Consider the following 20,457-nt stretch of genomic DNA (forward strand, 5'->3'; position numbering starts at 1 on the left):
GACAGTAAAAGATTTTATTGTATAATAGCTCAAAATAGAATTTGACACAATTACTTTTCGATCACTTTTATGCTGAAAGAGGATGTGGGATGTTAGGCGGGTAATACTGTATATGTACTGCAAGATGGACAACCCAGTCCAAGGTACTGAAAGCTAAGCAAAAGGGTTGTTTACATCAATGCAGGAATTTAATTCAGCATCAGTCCCAAGACAGAGTTTCATCTGCTGGGAGAAAGAATAGTTCAGTCTGTGGAACATGTAGACAGAAACATGACAGATACCCCGGAGGTCTGAGCCGCTATCCTCTGCAAACATCCATCCCTCCCTGGATTGAATTAGGTTGTCTTTAGTTTCAGTCCAGTGGTCATCGGTAGCTCAGACTCATTTGTTTCTCCTGTGTTCACTCACTGTGCTGCAGGAGTATGATTGTCCATTTTTATTTCCCTAGTTAGGGTTTAGGCATTCTTTACAATACATCTTAACACAGAAACAATGTCAATATATACTTTATACTGTATATAAAATAAATACAAATCTCTTTCAACACCACTGCTCTGATCTATGATTCCTCTCTTCTAGCTGTGATTCACAAAGTGTATATTTGACTTTTTGTATGCGCGTGTGTGTATCAGTTTTGTGGATTCAAATGTGCACAAACATATTAATCTCAGCAGTCCTGTTGCAAAAGCAGTTTCTCACTCCGTTTGGGCTAATGTGTGTTGCTCCCTTCTGTCTTTTGATTGATGATCAGAGCCTTAGGAGTTTTGATCTCCTGGATGACGGTGCTGTGGTGCTTTTCTGCTCCCTCGCCGGGCTCATTGTCCCAACCCTGGCCTGCCAGCAGCAGCAGTATGAGTGCGAGGAGCAGAAGTGTGACTGCTGTGGAGGTCAGCTCTGGGCTGAGCTGCAAGCTGGGCGGAGGCTCCGGGACATCCTTGGTCCTGAATGAAACACAATGAGGCTTTCTGCTCTCTCTCTCTCTCCTGATGGCATGCCTGGCGCCCTCGCTGATCCCTAAATGTAGACACACGCGGTAAAATGTCTCTGCCTGCAGGTGGGTCAGGTTGAAGCTTTGAGTGCCAGCCAAGATGCGTGTGGTGTAGGTAGGAGTGTGTGCGTTTGAGTAAATGGCCTGCCAGGATAGACGAGTCGAAGGGAGGTTGCGCCCGTTCTGCCAGGACAGGATAGCATAGTGTTGTCCGACCTCCCTCACCTCCAACCTCGCATCCGCTCTGAATAACTGATACCCCTTCATATCAGCAGCCGTCCCTTTCTTCCTTTTCTTTTCTCTGCCATGCACACCAACAGTAACACTGCGCGTATCTGCTCCCAGTGCATTCTCAGCTACGCACGTATACAATCCTGCCTCGCTGGGGGTGACCTTGTTCAACTCCAGAGTTCCCTCAGGCAGCAGCCTGAAGTGTTTGGAGAGGTTACAGGGAATATCATCTTGAGGCTGGCTGGGAGAGACGCTGGGGGCGGAGGTGTCAGCGGCTGTCAGGCTGTGGCAGGGACCTCGTAAACCTCTGGATGCATTGCTCGGTGCAGGTCCAAGTCTCAGCCCAGAGGGAGTCACCCAGTACAGCTCAGGCTGTGGATCGGCAAGAGCTCGGCAGTGCAAGACAAGTTTTCCTCCTTCTCTTACCCCAATGTAGGACGGGAGGGAGCTGGAAGGGATCATGGGGAGGCATGAAGCCGACATTTCCCTGGAGGATACCTCCCTCACCCTGCGAGCTCTCAGCTCTGGGGGTTCGGAGCACAGCGTGGCCTGGGGTTGGATGAAACGCACCATGCGAGGTGCTTGCTTTTCTGCTTGTGTGTATTCAGTGTGAGGGTGCAAGGTCTCCGCAGCGGCCCAGTGAAACAGGCAGTCACATCGCAGTGGGTTGGAGTGTAAGCTGACCTCCTGGAGGCTCGGCAGGGAGAGCATGATGTGCTGGTGCAGTGCGCTCAGAGAGTTGGAGTTGAGCATCAGACTCTCCAGCCTGCTCAGCTGGAGGAAAGCCTGTGGATGAATGTAGGAAAGTCGCGGGTTGTTGGTGATCTCAAGCTTGGTGAGCTCTGGGAGGTTCTCCAGGGCGGCTTTCTCGATGGACACCAGCTCCTCCATGTTGTTGAGGCCAAGTTCCTTCAGGTGGACCATGTCTCGGAAGTTACCTGTCTCGATGAGTTTGATGCGATTCTTGTTGAGGTCGAGGAACTTCAGGCCTGGGACTCTCATCAGGGCCTGAGTGGGGACTTTTGTCAGCAGGTTGTCATAGAAGGAGAGGCTCTCTAGGCCCTCCAGCCCTTCCAGTGCTTTTTCAGCCAACCCTCTCAGACCCATACTACCAAGGACAAGACTCCGGAGGGATTTCAGGGCCAGGAAGCCACGCTCAGGCAGGGCCTCCACAGGGTTTCCGCCGAGCATGAGGACTTCCAAGCGAGGCAAAGCCCTGAACCAGCGAGGATCGACAGTGATGAGCCTGTTGTTGTTGATATGCAGACGCAGCAGGGAGTCCAGGCCGGTGAACGCTCCAGGTGCTATGGAGTGTAAGTTGTTGTGGCTGAGGAAGAGTTCCTGCAGAGCTGGCAGTGAGGAGAAGGAGGCCACCGGGAGGTGACTGAGATGATTTTCCTCGAGATGCAGAGACAGCAGAGAGGGCAGGGAAGAGCTCTGAGTTATTGTCCTGGCACGGGTGAAGCGATTCTGGGAAAGGTCAAGGTCGGTGAGGTTGGCGAGGCCATGCAGCACGGCGGTGTTAAGCTCAGACAGAAGGTTACTCTGCAGGCGCAGGGTGTGTGTGTTCAGGGGTATGGGTACGGGGAGCTTGGTCAGGAGCAGGTCGTTGCAGTCCACGGTGGGAGCTTCATGGTAGACAGAGTCAGGGGAGAACCACGGCTTGATCTGACACATGCACCGCGCCGGGCAGGAGACGTGCCATGGTAGTGCGTGAGGTAGCGAGCCCACAGCGCCAGGCACACACACACCGACGAACACACACAGGAGACACTGCGACTGTAAAAAAAACACTAAAGTCGGCCTCATAATCCTCGCAGGTCACTGAAGCTGATTCAGACAAGGTGAGGAGGAGTTTGTTATGAAGATGTGAAATGAATCATTTGGACCACAAATGTATGTGAAGTCTTATTATTAACAGTTTCAAGGTGTATGTGTATGCCAACTGTAGTGTCATTCATAAAATCTAAACTGGTTGAAGAGCGATTATATGGTTAGCAGCAGCCGACAGCAGCTTCAGACAGCTAAGGAACTGAAATGTTTATGTTCGTTTTGTTGTCGAGGACTGTTTTTTGGTGTAACTTTGATTTCAGTGGTGGCACAGGGAATGTGAAGGGGCTGCAGCTCGATGACAGCCTTTGTTGTCACACTATCGATCTCACATCCTAGCCACAGGTGGAGGACTCATGGCTCCCTGCGGCACGGCTCACTGTTTTGTCAGAAACACAAGAAGAGAAAGAATGAGATTCAGAGAGAAACTAAAGCAACCTGAAATCAGCTATTTGATACGGTCTGTAAAAAGGAGACGTGTCTCTTAGATACAAACACATTTTTAAGCATTATATCTCATCAGTTCCCACTCTAAACTGAATCTGTGTGCATTAGAAATATATTAGATGTCAACAACAAAGAGGTAATTTGCAGCTGAGAAGAGCAAGAGAGAGGAGAATAAGGTAGATGTATGAGCATGTAGACAGAAGCCTGGGAAAAAAATACATGCAGAGGGCCTTGGCCTTGAGTGAAGGAGCACATTCAGACAGTAATGACAAATGAAGGTAAAAATGGAGAGAACGAAAATTAGAAAATCTATGAGAAAGAGAGAAAAAAAGCCCTCTGCTGTAATCTGCAGTGTTTCTTTCAGCCAACAGGAGAAAAGGTAAATATGCAGGAGTGATGAAATCGTGCAGCACTTAAATATTTCATGTCAACGCTTCACATTCAGTGTTCAGCGTCAGAACATAACGTCCCACAAATTTTATTTATTATGTAACAGTTAAAAAGGCCCCAAGGATCTTTTATATTATCAGCCTTCTGCACTTAAGCCTTTAATGGGAAAGACTGCGTGAATATAGCTACATTAACATTTACAGAATTTGGCATCCTCTCTCATACACCATCATATTAACGGGTTGAAAACATTTGGCAGCAGTGATATCATTCCAGTAATTAGCTGACCAGGAGTGCAGCTGTGTCACAGTCACCACTAGATTTTAATTCACATACTAGATGGAAATACTACATACAGTATGATAGTACAATATAGTATATTAGGTTATATACCAGAACATTAAGTTGTACTTTACTAATTTAAATGTTTTGTGGCCCTCCAGTGGCCCTCATCATAAATGTGAAGTTGTGCTATTTGAAGAGTCATTAGCTGTAATAAGACCATGTGTTTGATATGTGCAAACTGATCTAACTCTGAGCTTTGTAGTACTGTATATATTTTTGTATGCAAAAAATATGTCATGTATCTATATGTGCATTGTGTAATAAACCTTATTTACATTTTCATATTGATGTGTTCTCCTGTTTTCCACACTGTTGTTGTATTTTTTGCTTTATATATATATATATATATATATATATATATATATATATATATATATATATACACTATTAGAAATATATTAGATTAGAGCTATATCTTAGATCAGGTTTTTAAGTTTAGAATATCGTTTAAATCAGTAATTTAATTATTCACTTTTTTTAACCAGCTCCTCTTTTACTCAGCTGAGTTTAAAGTCTATCGATCTGGTGCAGGGAGGTAAAGTGTTACATTACCTCTTTATGTACTAGGTACTAATACTTTGTCGTGCTGCATCTTTTATGCCACAAGAGGGCAGAGCAGCTAACAGGATGTGCTGGTTTTGAGTGGAGGTATAGAAATGTATGCTTTTTCATCCAAAATATGACCTTGGTAAGCTGTTAACTCATGATATCTTGTTTGGCGTGTTTATGATTAAAGTTTTTGCAATAATAATAATTATAAACAACGTAGCTTGACATTTTTGGAAAGTTTTAAAATATTGTTCCAATTGCCCTTTTTTTTAAAAACTTTGAGCAGCTGCCCTTCTGAAATTCTCTGCACACAAACAGTTGCTTATTTACACATCCAGCAGACACAGAGCAAACTTTATCATTCAAGCAGAGTCGTTTTTCTGTCCAGCTGATGAATGAAAGTCCAATATTCAGTCTTACTTTTAACTCTGGTCTCCAACAACTCCTTAGAAAAAAAATCTGTCTCTTTAGCTCCTAAATGCTTCACTTAGTTTAATAGCTCATAGCTTACTTTGTCTGTCTACTGTTTGGTGCTGGGCAGGTGGTGTTTAGAGGGTCCTTAGGGGTCTTTGCTGAAAACAGACCAACTATGCTAATAAAGGCAGCACGGGTGAATCGAAATTCATTAAAGCTTCAGGTCATAAAAACCAACAATCAGCTCAAACACACTGAAAGGCTCCACAGAGCTGAGAAGTGAAGAGTCTATGTCTAATTACCTGCAAGGAGCTGAGGAGGTTCTGTTTTCATTTTGGTTTATTTGTTTGTCTGATTGTAAACAGGATTAAAGTAAAACTACTGGCTGGATTTTTATAGAACTTGGTGGAAGGGTGCATGGGCAAAGGAAGAATCCATTAAACTGGAGTGGATCTGATTCATGGGGCAGATACTCTAATTATTTTTCACTTTCTCCTTGTCGGAGGTCTTTGCTCTCTGAGTTCCCTTCTAGTTCTTGTTTCTAAACTACAAATGATACCGTTCGCATTGTGTTATTGTATGTATAAAACTCTCTAACATGGACGACATGTGACTATAGCCAATTTTTGTCTGCTGTGCTGATATATGACGCTCAGCTACATGGTTAGGTTTAGGAAACTTAACCTACATACGCAAGATAAAAGGAACCTTAAACTGGTTATAAAACAGTCTCAATTTAATACTGATGTCTCTATATGACATAAGCAAATGAGACTATCAGTGACAATATTGGCTAAAAATCGTGCACATTCTTCACAACCTCCTTCAGGGGTGCCAAACTCAACACATGTTGATGAATGAAAGTTGCTTATAGTTGCTTTAATTAAGTCAATCTTTACTTGTGGCTTCACAAGGGACATGATATTCTTACCCGATTTCAATCTCACTTCTCATGCCTAAACCTAACCAACCCAAACAAGGAAGGAAATGAGAACTAACCAGTCAGGGGCAGAGCAGGGTGTATCATGCCCTCGCCATCTTAGGGGGAAAAACACAGGCACACGAGCATCAGTCTCCTGGGTGAAAGTTTTGTGACCTTGTTATGCTGACTTGCAGCTCTTACTAGAACCTACTGTTTTTCATGCTGTGCGCAGACCTGATGCTGTTTTCCAGAGCTGAGTTTCTGAGGGATAAATCATCTTACTATCTCTGCTGAGAGTTGGACATGCCAAACAGTGACTAGGAAGCATCTCATCCCAAAACTTCAAAAGTATGGGAGCATTTCACCCTAAACCCTGCAAAGAAGAGGATTGGCTGCAAGATTTGTAAAGCGGAACTTACATATCACGGGAGCATGTCGGTCATGCAGGAACATTTGAAAAGAAGGCATGCCAGACTTGTGGATGATGCAGACTCATCTAGGTAAAAGAATTTGCCTCTTAGCTACCTAAGGTCAGCTGTCTATTGATGGAGTTGTATTGGGACTTGCCATCCGAGGCTCTCACCTCACTTTAAATCACATAACTTCTCCAAACCCGTTCCTATTTGCGTTTCCTAAATAGCAACAAAATGTTGATAGCAAAATACGAGCCATAAATTAATTGCACAATTAATTATCAGAATAATCGTGATTAGTCATCAAATCGTTTTAATAATAGTCGTTAGTTGCAGCCCTTCTAGTTTTTTGGTCATTTAACTGTAATTGAGCGATGTTTCACTGTTCCTTGCCTGCCAACTGAGTTTCTTTTTGTGGCACACACTCGAGTTATATTACACGATACTGGTATCATGCATGACAAACACACACTCACACATGGCGAGAAGGCTTACTGCATAGTTGCCATGGAAACACATCTCCCAGCCTCACTCCGTCTCAGTGTTTTGAGATTTACTTTGGAATTTGTTTTGGTCCGTGTATCATTTGATAAGAACACAGATGAAATGAAACGGCACCGACTGGACCGAGGAAACATCAGGATTACATTTCTGAAGCTGCAAAACTGCATTTCCTCTTTAATCAATTTCCATTTCCATTTTCCAAAGTTCCGTTTGATAATAAAATAGATAAAAGTTTTAATCGGGTGAACTTTTAACCTTTCCTGACACTTGCTGAGTATTTCCATCCTGGCAGCTGGTGCGATAAAACATGACTAACAGGAAATGCTGTACAACTCCGCAGGCTGTAAGTCTGTGAGCGGATGAGGAGAAAGTGTGGTGAAAAGCTTGCCAAGTTTTTTTCCACAAACAAGAAGGAGGAAGGATTGACAGATTCAATTTAGCACAGCTATTGAGATGGAGAGAAAAGTCATTAGCATTCAAACACCAATTATATAAGAAGCACAAAGTGAGGGACTTTGTGTGTGCTCTGAGCTGGAACAGTAAAAACAGGAGCACTTCTCACCTCCTGGGGCTCCTCTTACTCTTCTATCAGACATTCACTTTCATCTCCACTCTCTCATCTTTTCATGCAACCTGCTCAATAATGGATTCATCATTTAATTTTGATGTCCCCTCGTTTTTGTCATTTGCTCTCAAAAGCTCTCAGTGTTTTTGGCGGTTTCAGGAAAGCAGAACTGTGTGCGTATATACAAAGGGCTTGTGCTGCCTTGTTATTTAAACTAGCCAGAAAAAAGAGCTGTGAACATGATCCGTGTGACTCAGCGGATACTTTCAGAACTCTTTCCCCTCTGGATAAATTGGATGAACATTTTTTTTCTTAGTGGCCACTAATACTCCCCTGACTCCTCTGACTCATATTTCTTTGAAAGTTTAGCATGACTGCAGAGGAGCTAACATATTATCCCCAGCCATAGCCCGGTCATACAAGGATGAGTAATAATAACAAAAAGACGGAGCTGCACTGACCTCGATCCAAGTAGGAAGAAAGTAACTCTGTAGTTTGCAGCTGGGGAGGAGGTCTCTCTTTCTTAAACTCTATAGGACCTATGTTGATTGGTCTAAATAGAAATAATGACTGAACTAACTTCGCTCAAGCAGGCTTACTTCCTTAGGTTAATTTATTTTCATATTTGCTATCAAGTGTGACTTTTGAATACAGATCCCATACATTTTTTTAAGGAATCACTCAAATGAATGAGTCAGTCAATCAATTTATCAACCACAGTTTGATGTTTATGCACCGACATTAACATCAAGCTCATCTTTTCACACTAGTCAATCCATTTTGTGATAATTTAGCATTTAGCCATACACACTTGTACAACATATTCTGACTCACTATGGACAGTTTTTTTTCCTTCTGTTTTTTTATTTATTTTAATTTTTAAACATTTTCAAAAGAGAAGAAAAATCAATGCAGCAGAACCAGACATGTGTTTTGTATTTCTATACCTGTCACCAACATTACCCACAATGCCCGCTGACCTGACAGTTTGGTTTATGATTTGAGTCTGTTATGCTAATAGCGGCTAATAAAGCCTTGAGCAGCGAAGATGAGCGGATTTCTTTTCCCATTTTTATTTCTTTTCTCAGATTTCAGATTTTTTCTTTGTCCTTGTGAAATACTGAATTATTGATTGATTCTTTAAATGAATCGTGAGGTAAAAAACACACTTTAATGTTTCAATCTTTTTGTGACAAGAAGTCACAAAAAAGAGCCAAAAAAGGTTCTAGCTGCACCGTCACATTTCGTTCTCAATGAAAGCTACAAATTGACGTCCGACACATGTTACTGAGTGACGTGTTACAAATCAAAGTTGAGCTGGACGCAGTGAAGCATCAATCAATCATTGTCTATGTTGTCAGGTACCGCCTGTGTACATTTGAAATGTACCACAGCTAACTGTTGATCTGTTATTTAGCTAACGTAACTGTATCCCAAATCAGACACAATTTGGCTTAGATTCTATCAAAATGTCACATTAACTGCTAATATAAATGATCATGTTTTACTTCAAATTAATTAAATAGTGTGAAACTAAAGTCTAATTTCTTATATTTTGAACCATATATTGTTTTAACCGTGTACGTTAGCGCTACGGTTTACCGTAAGATTGTTGCCTGAGTGTCGCCCGAGTGTTCTTACTGCTTTCTCTCATCAGAGATACTTTTGTATTGTAATTACACAAGTAAATCTCCATGTACATAAATTAAATTTTCCACATTGATTGTTAAATATCTATAAATCAGTTATACCTACACTGGTGGTGTTGATCTTATTCGAAATTACCGTGAAAACACCAGAAAGTGCGGCATTGCAGATGTGTCCGATTTGGGATACAGTCTCTATAAGTTAGCTGACGCTATGCTAGCTTTCTCTGTATTGCAGTGCACACAGGGACCAGTGGCGTGGCTAAATGTGATGCTTTTAACTGACAATTCATGTTTGCAGACAGATGCAAACCCATGACAACATGAGCAATATTTCAACAGCGAGCTGGCCACACATGACCATTGTGTTGCTTTGTCACCGGCAGTCTGAACTAGAAGTGTACAGAGACGTTATTATATGTATTTATACAGTCATGGAAAAAAAAATTAGACCATTGTTTTCTTCAATTTCTTATTAATTCTAATACCTGGTACAACTAAAGGTACATTTGTTTGGACAAATATAATTATAAAAACAAAAATAGCTCATAAGAGTTTAATTTAAGAGCTGATATCTAGCCATTTTCCATGGTTTTCTTGATAATAACCAAAATCCTTATCAAGAAAACCATGGAGAAATGGCCATGATTTATACCGGAAGTCATGTTATATTGGGCAGATATTGTACTTTCTAACCTAATCTTCATTGGCCTTCAAAGCATCAAATCTATTTAATATTGATAAAACATTCATTATAAAGTGTATTTCCATATCCTCATACTGTACTCTTCATAATTTCAAGAAACATAATGGTTGATGCACAGATTTCAGTGTTGACTTTTTTTTTTTTTTTTTAACCCAACAATAATAATAATGCGTATTTTCCTGTCAAATTATATGTGCTTTCTTGAATAACATATTTGGAAAACTCTGCATTTTTCCCCTGGATTGTTTGACTTTCATATCAATGCTGAACCCAAATGATGCAGTGAAGGTTCTTGGATCAATACCTAATCTATCAGCATTTCCTTTGGACAGGTTTCTGTTGTTTAGATTTCTTTGGATAACATGCTGAACTGCAACCTAGATGGCAACCAAATAAACAAAATGAATCACATACATCAAAAAGTACAGTAATTTGATAACCTTTGCAGTCCCACGTCACTCAACACATACACATTCAGGCCTGTCTGACAGTTTAATTATTAATGGCATGTATGTTTTGCCATAAGCATTGAAAACAAGCTAATGCAGTGATAAAGTACAATGGAATTAAGGCATGCATTAAAACCCTGAACACACTAACATATACATTTATAGAGAGACAATTGTCAACTTTTGGATTTCAAAATTTGATTTTTTTCTTTTAACTTTCCAAAGGTGCTTTTGCAGTATAGCTTGTGCTGGGCCATTTTATTTCAGACAGTTATGTGTGGGATAATGGATTAGATGCTTTAATGGGCAACTATCAGGAGGAAAAATTGCTTGAAAGTTTTCAGAGCCCCCATGGGATGTGAAAAAAACAAAACAGCAATATTATTTCAGATCAGTCACATGAATGCTTCTACAGACTTTGCTTTGAAAGAGAGAGCCAATATAGAGCCATCTACATTTTCTAATGGAGAAATGGAGAAAATAGATATGGAAGTCTACATGCTTGCATGAAAACAGTCCGTTGTGTGAGGTTTGTTTGTGCTGTGCTGCTACGACACACACAGAGACACTGCAACAGGGCGGAATAGAGCGAAAGGGAGGATTTAGAGAGCAGGAGAGAGGGATGTATGACAGAGACAGAGGTGCTGGATGCAGATCATAATAATAGTAATAATAATGTGAAAACACTGATGCATTGCCCTGCAGCTGTATCTGTTCCAGCATTCACACGGACACATTTAAACACAAACTTATGTTGTTTGACAAAAGAGATCCTTAAGCTTTCCTATTTCCATCTCTCTCTGTCTCTCTGTCTCTCTCTTTCTCGCACACACACACACGCACGCACACGCACACACACATACACACACACACACACACACACACACACCTGCTAGCAACACCCTTGAATCAATACAGCTTTCAGTCAGAGTGAATGTGCATGCATCCACAGCTGCACGTCCGTGTGAGTGCTGCAATGACCTGTTTGCTTAAAAAATTACATCAACATATTTCAGGTTTCTTACCGCAGCTGAAGCACCGACTACATCTCTCTCTGTCATTTCTTCCTTTCTTCATTTGTTCACTCTTTCTGTGCAGATGCTTCACGTGCAACAACGGGATGCTTTCTTTTCTTCTTCTCCCTCTCAGTCACACGTTTGTGTATCTCTTAAGATTCCTGAAATATCACTTCCCTAGCTCTCCTCTCTGTGTCGCTGGAGCTGGAGAGTAAATTGGCACAGACTGAATCTCTCTCTCTCTCTCTCTCTCCCTCCAGCTAAAATGGAGATGAGGTGTGTTCTGCACCAGAGCTTCTGTCCCTCTCATCTCTCCTCCTCTCTTTCTATTGCCTGCCTCACTCTCTCCCTCTTACTCTTTTCCTGTTTCACAAGCCACTTGCGTTAGTTACAGTGTGTGATTTTTCTGGATGACAAGTTTCCTTTGGTTCCGGCTGGCATTTTAGTCTCCTGCCATCGTCTGCAGACTAAAGACACGCTCAAAGTGCCAGGTCATAGATGACTAAGGTTACAAAGCAGAAGGAGAGACAATTTAGATGATAAAATATGTTTTTTTTTTATTACGGGTTCTTTTTTACAGTGTTTTTCCAGAGCTCATTGGCTCAAAATTCAACCAGTGTGAAATCTTTTTTTCAGAACTGTGTCTCATCTTCATTAAACAGACTTGTTGAGTCATTTCTTTTTTGTGCAGTTTCAGTATGGAATTGCTTGAAACATACACTATACAATGTACAGCTTTTAAAAAACCACAACTTAGCCTTCTATTGTGTGAGTTTAGTTCATTTTATGAGATTAACTTCAGGATTCAATAAGGTTTTAAAGATATCTAATATATAGCAATTTCGAGCTGTGTGCTTATACATCACACCAACAATGTTTTTTAACCCAGAGAAATCTGTAAAATATCAATGCTCAATGCTGTCATATCTATCCCCTTTAACCCTTGTAGTTGCTCTAAATTGGAACACCGGATGGTGCATCAGAATTATAAATCATATAATGTCACAGAATTGTACTCAATAACAGAAATATGGCATTTTTCTCCCCCGCAACATTATTTATTTAATTTATTGCGTCACATTTATCCACACACAGTAATCCAGTGGTAACCTAATTTATTGATCTGATATTTCAAAATCCAACAGAACGATTGAATTCTCCACATAATGTTGCATAATGTAAGCCACAGTAGCTGTATGGTCGACTTATCTAATGATACGTTAGCTAACACTACTTGTAACACTTTCAATTAGAATGAAATGACAAAACGTGAATAAACATTACTAAAAGTAACATGCATTAAACTTTGTCTGTGTACATTATTTCTGTCCGAGTCACTTCAGATTTTCAACAGTATTGGTGGTTGTTTAGCAGTTAAGACAACAACTCACACAATCCCAAACTACTTCACAGCATCAATTGAGAGACTCCAAGTTGCAGAAATGACATACTGTGAATTGAATGAGCCTTAATCCAATTTTATCTCACCTGAAATAAGATGAGAGTCTGCCATGAAAACAAAACAATATAGACAATAGCCAAGAGCAGAAACTGGTAAAGTAATTCAAGTCTTTGTATAAATGAGCAAACAACAATAGACGAGAGAAAATTATGTACAAAATAAGCATTTAAAAGTGGGTACTGTTGGTGTGAAGTAACTTGGATTTTTATTTATTCATTTCATTTTTTCCGATACCACCAGTCTCAGTGTTTTCTGATCCCGATCAGCAGTTTTATGTTCTGTTTCGAAGACAAACAGCTCTCTTAACAGCATCTGCATAATGCCACATTGACAGGTGGTGGTAATTTATGTATGAACGAAAAGGAATTCAGTCCAGTATGTGTGCAGACGAGAGGATCTCAGACTTACTGCGGCATGGATATATTTTCAGTAACACCACCATAGCTCTGTAAGGGATAATGTATGCCATTACTTTGGCTATATATATAGAAAATGACAAAGGCAACACAGTTTGACTGTCCTGGAATGGAGACATAACTATACTCTGTGGATAACTCCAGGCTGCAGCAGAACAGCAGTAATGTGATAAATAGCATGCATGCAGCACGATAAATAATCCCCTGTGAATTAACTAGGCAGTAGCAGACACTTCACGCTTCATACAAATAAGACAGGTGAAGATGTCCACTTAAAACAGTGTTTTGTTTGAGACTCAAAGTAGTGCATTGAGATGTGATGATGATGGGAGATGTGGGCAGCTCATGCAACATAACATGACTGAAGAATGTTTCACATTAGTTACTGAATCAGTTTGTGGTGAGTTCAACATTTTGGTACCTGCCTGACAGGTCTTGACAGAGTATCCAAGCTTTGTTCTGTTTTGAAGTGTTAAGGTCAATAGCTTCCTGCTGCAGAGCTCAAGGTTCGGGCACACCTCCACCACTAGGACATATCTGTTTTAACAGGGTGGAAATCACTTGTGTGTCATGTGTCAAGGCAGAAAATCATGTGTTTATTGTGTATCCTTATCAATGAATATTGTTTACATGCCTTAATGTTTCTATGAAAGTATCCCACTGAGCTAACATTTACACAATTGTGTCACATCATGCCACTCTTTAAGTTGAGCTATTATAAGCTTATTAACCACATTTCCCATTTAGGCTACACATGTATTGTTTGGGGCTACACGGTGGTGTTGTGGTTAGCAATCTTGCCTCACAGCAAGAGGGTCGCTGATTTGACTCCGGCCTGTGGCTCTTCTATGTGTGAGTTTGAGTTTGCATTTTCTCCCTGTGTCAGCGTGGGTTCTCTCAGGGTTCTCCAGCTTCCTCCCACAGTCCAAAAACATGCACATAGATTTAATTAGTGGCTCTAAATTATCAGTAGGAGTGAATGAAAGCGTGATTGTCTGTCTCTATGTGTCAGCCCTTTGATAGTTTGGCGATCTGTCAGGGTGTACCCCGCCTCAAATAACATGTACTTACTTTATGGTTTGCTTAGGTTAGCTAACACTACTTAGTCATTGTTGTTAGCAATCAAATGTAAATGTTAGCAGAAGTAATTATATTTTTTTGCACCTAACACAACTAACTTTAGAGTTATATAAAACTATTTAGGTTGTTTTATTTACCAGTTGGAAGTGTTTAGTGCTGTCGCCTCGTAGCACGAGTGTTCCAGTTTCGAACCTGGAGGTTACACGTTCTCCCCGTGTCAGAGTGGGTTTCCTCCAGTTCGCAAGATATACAGATATTGAGGACTCCAAATTTCCTGTAGGTGTAAATGAGAGCCTGAATGGTTGACTGGCTCTATGTCTCAGCCCTGTGAGTGACCTGTCCAGGGTGTATCTGCCTCTCGTGCAATGTCAGCTGGGATCGGCTCCAGCCCTCCCTACGCAATTAATAAATTAATAAATGCCTGTTTACCTTTAGCACAATTGAACATTTTGTCGCAAAAGAGCCACATATTTGCCTCAGGAGTTGGCGGAGACCAATACCTGAGCTTAAAGGCCTAAAAGTCAGTGTCAGACATTCATAGGTTGGGCAAATGTCGCAAGTAAGATGCTGATGGATAGGATCAAAATGAACCACATTACCTTTGACTCTAAAGCTATTTTGTATAAAACAACGTTTAGTACTCCTTCTCATCTATATTACTGCAGAGAAACACTTCCAACTACTCCTAAAGTTTTACACCACTGCAGGACATTACCACTCAGTTTAGATGCATGCAAAAATATTCTACCTGTGGTAACAGAACTGTATAATCAGAGCGCACATGTAGCACATCTAAAAATATATTTTGGGCCATTAGTGGATTCGGAGACTGCATATGTCAAATCACATCTTTGTTTATTCAGATATGGATTCCAATGTCTATATGGATATTCATATTTATGGGAGAATGAGATCTTGCCTGTCAGAACCATTTATAATATAAATTATCTGTCTTAACTGTCACAGTGCAGTGTAACCTAAAGCTTTCAACAGAAACAATATTACAAGTGTTATTTATTCATCATTACCAGAAGGGTAAGTGACGAGTGATAAATACTTAATTGTTTTATTGCTTCATCCACCACCCGTTTCGCACAACTTTATCGATTGCTGCAAAACCATTAAAATAGTTAAATAGAAGACAAAATTCAATAAAAGTTTTTTTTGACGTCTTGAACATTATTAAACATTCAGCCTGAAGGGACATGACACCCTGAGACTTTATTGGTTTCTGGTTGGCAGCTGGCAGAAGCTTTAAGACAACGTACATTTTTTTTATTTTAGCATTAAGACCGCTTATTAAATGAGCTTCTTGTGAAGAGTAAAGCGAGGTTACTGAAACAGCCTCTGGTTAGTGACGGAAAATAAGCAAGTGCAGTACAACAGACTTTCAGCAGTTCCTCCAAGAAACAAATCTGTTTCTTGGTATACGGTACACCTATAGCTCTTATGATCACTAACCTTTCACTAATGGAAAGGAAATAACAGACCCACTTATATGGGTCCCTACTTATCCTCCTCATTCTTCTTTTCATTGTACATTTACAGAGGGAGAAGCGGTGGAGAGGATATATGTGTGTGTGTGTGTTTGTGTGGGTGTGTGGTAACTGAAAATCCGGCAGAGTGCTTGTGAAAGAGCAAAAAAAGAGAATAGAGAGCGACTGCTGCAGAATTCACTGTGAGACAAAAGAGAAAGAATAGAGAGAAGTTAGTTAACTGAAAATAAGCGTTTTTTTTGCAGTTTGTGGCTTTATATTATCATGTATTATTGTGTATTACGTGTGTGTGTGTGTGTGTGTGTGTGTGTGTGTGTGTGTGTGTGTGTGTGTGTTTGTTTGTGTGTGAAACAGTTTGACTCAGCTCTCTAATGGCTTTCCCCTTCATTTGGTGGATTCATTCAGGAGCCAACACACAAAAGCACACACACCCACATGCCCTGCTGACTGAAAGGCAGCAAGGATAAGTGGTAGCTCGCTGAAAGGAAGGGAGAGAGAGGAGGTCGCCATAGCAACACTGGGGGGGTTGTCGCTTTTATTGGAGAAAGAAAATCAGCTCTGCCTTATCCTCCTATCTCACTTTCTCAATTCTCCTTTTCTCTGTATCACCTCTCTTCTTTTTTTCTCTCTTCCCGTGCATTCTGTTTCCCACAAGCCGCCATCTATGGGAGAAGTGAAAATTTGAGTCACGTATGCTGTTAAATACGGTTCTTGTTAGTGAATCTTCAGTCTCGCAGGGGAAGGAGAGTGTATGATGCTGTAGTTAAATGTGTTTTTTTCCCAACTAGTTCTGCTGACTTGTTTTCATAAAAAATCTGTGCAGAGAAAAAAAGTCATATTTTAGGAATTAAAAGTAGAATCAAAATGCTTGCACCTCATCCTTGCTGAGGTGGTGATTCAGAGACTGACAGTGTTCTGAAAACCATGTGACTAATATTTGAGTTAGTTCATCCTTAAATCACATTAAATTATATTACTATTTTATTGACTCATTGTTCCCAGTACATCTGAACAGAAGCAAGCCTATCTGTCAAGTTTAGGGATGTGACTCATGGATCAGAAAAAGCTTTCGCACATGCACACACACTGTGGGGTGCAAAAAAAAAAGTGCCGCACAATGCATGACAGCACATGAGATCCTGTGACAGGTTGCATGTGAAAATGTTGAAAATGTGGTATGCTAATGCACGGCACGTCATCCATCCGCTGTCACAGCGAGCCATATTAATTCTGTTCACACTCGGACCAGCTGGACCTGAACCACTCAAGGACTCACAGACAAGCCTCCCACATCACAGCTGAACGTGCACGTGAGAGCGTGTGCACACAGAAACATGTCAGAGGAAAATGATTGAGAATTTGCTGCCATGGTGACAAGCTCAGCAGTATCTAATAGCAAAGGGTTGTTGAGAAACCTGGAGGGGGGAGAGAGCAGAGGGTTCACATTTTCATCATGTTCTTTTACAATAAGTGACATTGTACTGTACATGCAGTTATATAGAGCTGGGCCATAATTCAACATGATCATGTATCATCTTTCAATGGAATCAAATTGTGATGAAATCATGTGTTGAGATATCGTGATAAACAATCACTTCTTCTAAATAAACAATCAAATCTCAGCCTTCCAGTCACAGACTTCTCGGTTATTTTGAAGGACAATTGAATTGAGACATAATTGAGATCAGGGGCATAAAACTATGAGACCTCCTCGGTTTATCCCACTTCTCAAGTATTGCTCAAGTGGTTTTCTCAACTCTACCTCCTTTGTCTCAATGATGTCTTGTCTCTTTTTAGCTTATCTTTTGGTCCTAAGGGTTACTAAGTAATTCAGAAACAAATGATCACAGAATGATACAAATATGAGAAGCTCAAACTGATCTCAGAGAAGAGATTGAGCAACACATGAGCAACTCATATTTCCTATGGGAAGGGTCGATAAATGTATATATATGCATTGAAGATTTTGGCCGTATCACACAGTCCTACATTTTTTTTACATTCTTCCAGACTACAAGAGAATAGAAAAAAACTGAACTGGAGGTTTGTTTTGCCATTAAATAGGAACTCTTACATCTCAGAGGAAATTCAGAGGCTCATGAATAATCTCACACACTGTAGAGAGCGACTGTTAATTGTACAACTTAATCAAACCTGCTTCCCTGCTGGTATAGACATGAAGATGGAAATGAATATATTATAATTACAGAGCGTCACCATTAGTCTGTAGTGTGTCGTTTTATACACAAGAGAAGATTTCAGTGACTTCCCAGTTTCTCTCCATAGACGATGTGATTGAATACTGTTAATCATCATTTACGTGTGTCGTATTTCAGTTAACTTAAACAGTGTGTGTGTGTGTGTGTGTGTGTGTGTGTGTGTGTGTGTGTGTGTTTACCAGCCAGTTCTCTGTATGCTCTTTGGTTGCCATGGTGAAATACTTTGTTTTGTGGTTCATGAAGTTCAGTGTCATTTGTTTCGGCAGTGAAAAGCTCTGTTGTTTCACAGGTGAGGACGTCTGGCTCGTACATGTTGTTTCAAAGAGCTGATGACATCACTGGAGGGGAAACTGAACTGATCCCAGAATTAATAGTCTCAGAAAAAAGAAATGGAGCACAGTGGACTCTGCACAGCTTAATGACTCTCCCTGGTGGTGAGAATGGGTAGTGTATCAAACACTCTGGCCACAAAGCAATGCACATACTTTAATATTTTGCTTTACCATCTTTTTTTCTTAATATTGGCTGATTGACTTCCTCCCTCAACTGCATTCAGATAACTTCTGCTGACAGAAAAAGTAAAAGTCTAGGGTCCAGGTATGTCCTCAATGTTGGAAAATATTTCTAAAAATAGACCCATAATACATTTTCCATGTGAGTAATGATGAAACAGGGATGCAAACACATAAAACAATGACAATATATAGACTTCATTATGTGTTAATAAGCTGCAGTGTGCTGCAACTGTTATGCAAAAGGTTTATCAAGTTTAGCGCTGAGCTGTTGTTAGTCAGGATAATACTTTGCTTCAGACACTCAAATTATATTGAGAGTGAAAAGCAATTGAAAGCAAGGACTGGCTGAGCTGCTCAGAGGTGATTATGTGTTTATTGGAAATGCCATTTCATGGCATTGTGTTGACACCAGTGTTTTAAACCACATAGCAGATACTGGCTCAGAGTTGATGATAGTTGATGATATGTCTTGGCGGTCTGGGGGTCCCCCTCTTTGGTCCAGACTCAAATATCTTAAGTACAAGTTATCCAGAGACTTAATCCTAATGACCTTGGTGACCCTGAGACTTTTTAGTGCTTCCACTATCCTGTTGTTCATAATCATTAATAATTAATTGACCAATTCATTAATACATATTACAGTTTATAAATATGTCAATTTGGCACACAGTGATCAGCTGCATCTCAACTTAATCTTCTGGTTCCCAGCTTCTGATGACGTAAACAACCTCTATGTGACCTCGACTCATGACCTCCTATCTCCCCCTAAAAGTCCACTGACCAGCTGTCCCAACAATTCTGTGTACAATGGGGTGGAACACTAAGAGGTTAAATCTTCATGTAGTCTCAAATCAGTCACCTCTGTATGGACCTTTGGAATTGGGAACAGCACATCATGTTTTACTTTATGCAGATAATTGATTGTTATTTGTGTCTAGCCTCATTCAATACCTATCATTACGCTACATAAGCGCTACATAGATTTTATTTGTTATTAGCTTTATTTATAAAGTACTCATTTGTTTTCATCTCAACCTTATAAAATGTGATAGTTTCCATCTGAATGGATCAGTGCTGCAAATTAGAGAAACTATTTTCTAATGGATTAAACATGTAGTTCATTTTATAATTAAACCAAAACTAAACTTTTCACATACTGCGTGTTATCTTAATATATTTTTATTTTTCGAGTCAGTGTCTTGAAAAAAGATGTGTAGAAATGGCACAGCCAGTGTGAGACTTGTTTCACAATCATTAAGGTGCTGAGCCACATTCAAGGACATGAAAGAACAAAAGCCTCTTTTCATTACAATATGACAGACAACTTAGTTCATTTCAGGTGACAGACTAACGGTGATAACTGATATTAAACCGTTGTCTCAGGGTGATAAGGCATGTAGCTGATAACTTTAACAACTCAGTAAATATCAGTCTCAAACAACTTACGTAAAAGTAAAATGTTGCAAACCATATTCTGCTGTCTAGGAAGTCTTTGGGATACATACATATAAGAAACATTTGTAAACCAGTGATGTATTTACAATGCTGAAACTCTTACTGAAAATATAAAGCGAAGTATAAACTTAAAACTTACAAATCTCTCTAAGTGTTCTGCACTTTTAAGCCAACAACAATAACCTTGAAAATATCTTATTTAATCGGATCATTTCATTATCAAAAGGCACTTGAAGGTTATCAGTGCTTTCTGTAAGTCCAACGCAACACAGGTCTTGACCAAACAAATGAATTAGTTTGACATTTAGATTTTTGCTGAATTGGAAAACCACTTCAAACACGTTTTACAGATAATGCAGATATGGTGAGGACCACGGGGGTATAAAAGAGTCCAGCGGT

At 40.2% G+C, this 20,457-nt stretch overlaps 1 protein-coding gene across 1 annotated transcript; it reads right to left on the reverse strand.

The window, feature by feature from the left end:
* Positions 1–11,611, reverse strand: lrrn2 (leucine rich repeat neuronal 2). The gene is made up of 2 exons (XM_059328450.1): positions 11,425–11,611; positions 1–3,428 (listed from the first exon to the last, which is right to left on the reverse strand). The coding sequence occupies exon 2, from the start codon at positions 3,026–3,028 to the stop codon at positions 710–712; it is 2,319 nt and encodes a 772-aa protein (XP_059184433.1). The 5' UTR covers positions 3,029–3,428; positions 11,425–11,611; the 3' UTR covers positions 1–709.
* Positions 11,612–20,457: the final 8,846 nt, after the last annotated feature.

This window comes from Centropristis striata, chromosome 3 (assembly GCF_030273125.1).
Source record: "Centropristis striata isolate RG_2023a ecotype Rhode Island chromosome 3, C.striata_1.0, whole genome shotgun sequence".
Lineage (NCBI taxonomy): Eukaryota > Metazoa > Chordata > Actinopteri > Perciformes > Serranidae > Centropristis > Centropristis striata.

Coding starts and splice junctions, on each gene's coding strand:
- lrrn2 (XM_059328450.1), bottom strand. CDS start 3,028: ATGAGGCCGACTTTAGTGTTTTTTTTACAGTCGCAGTGTCTCCTGTGT.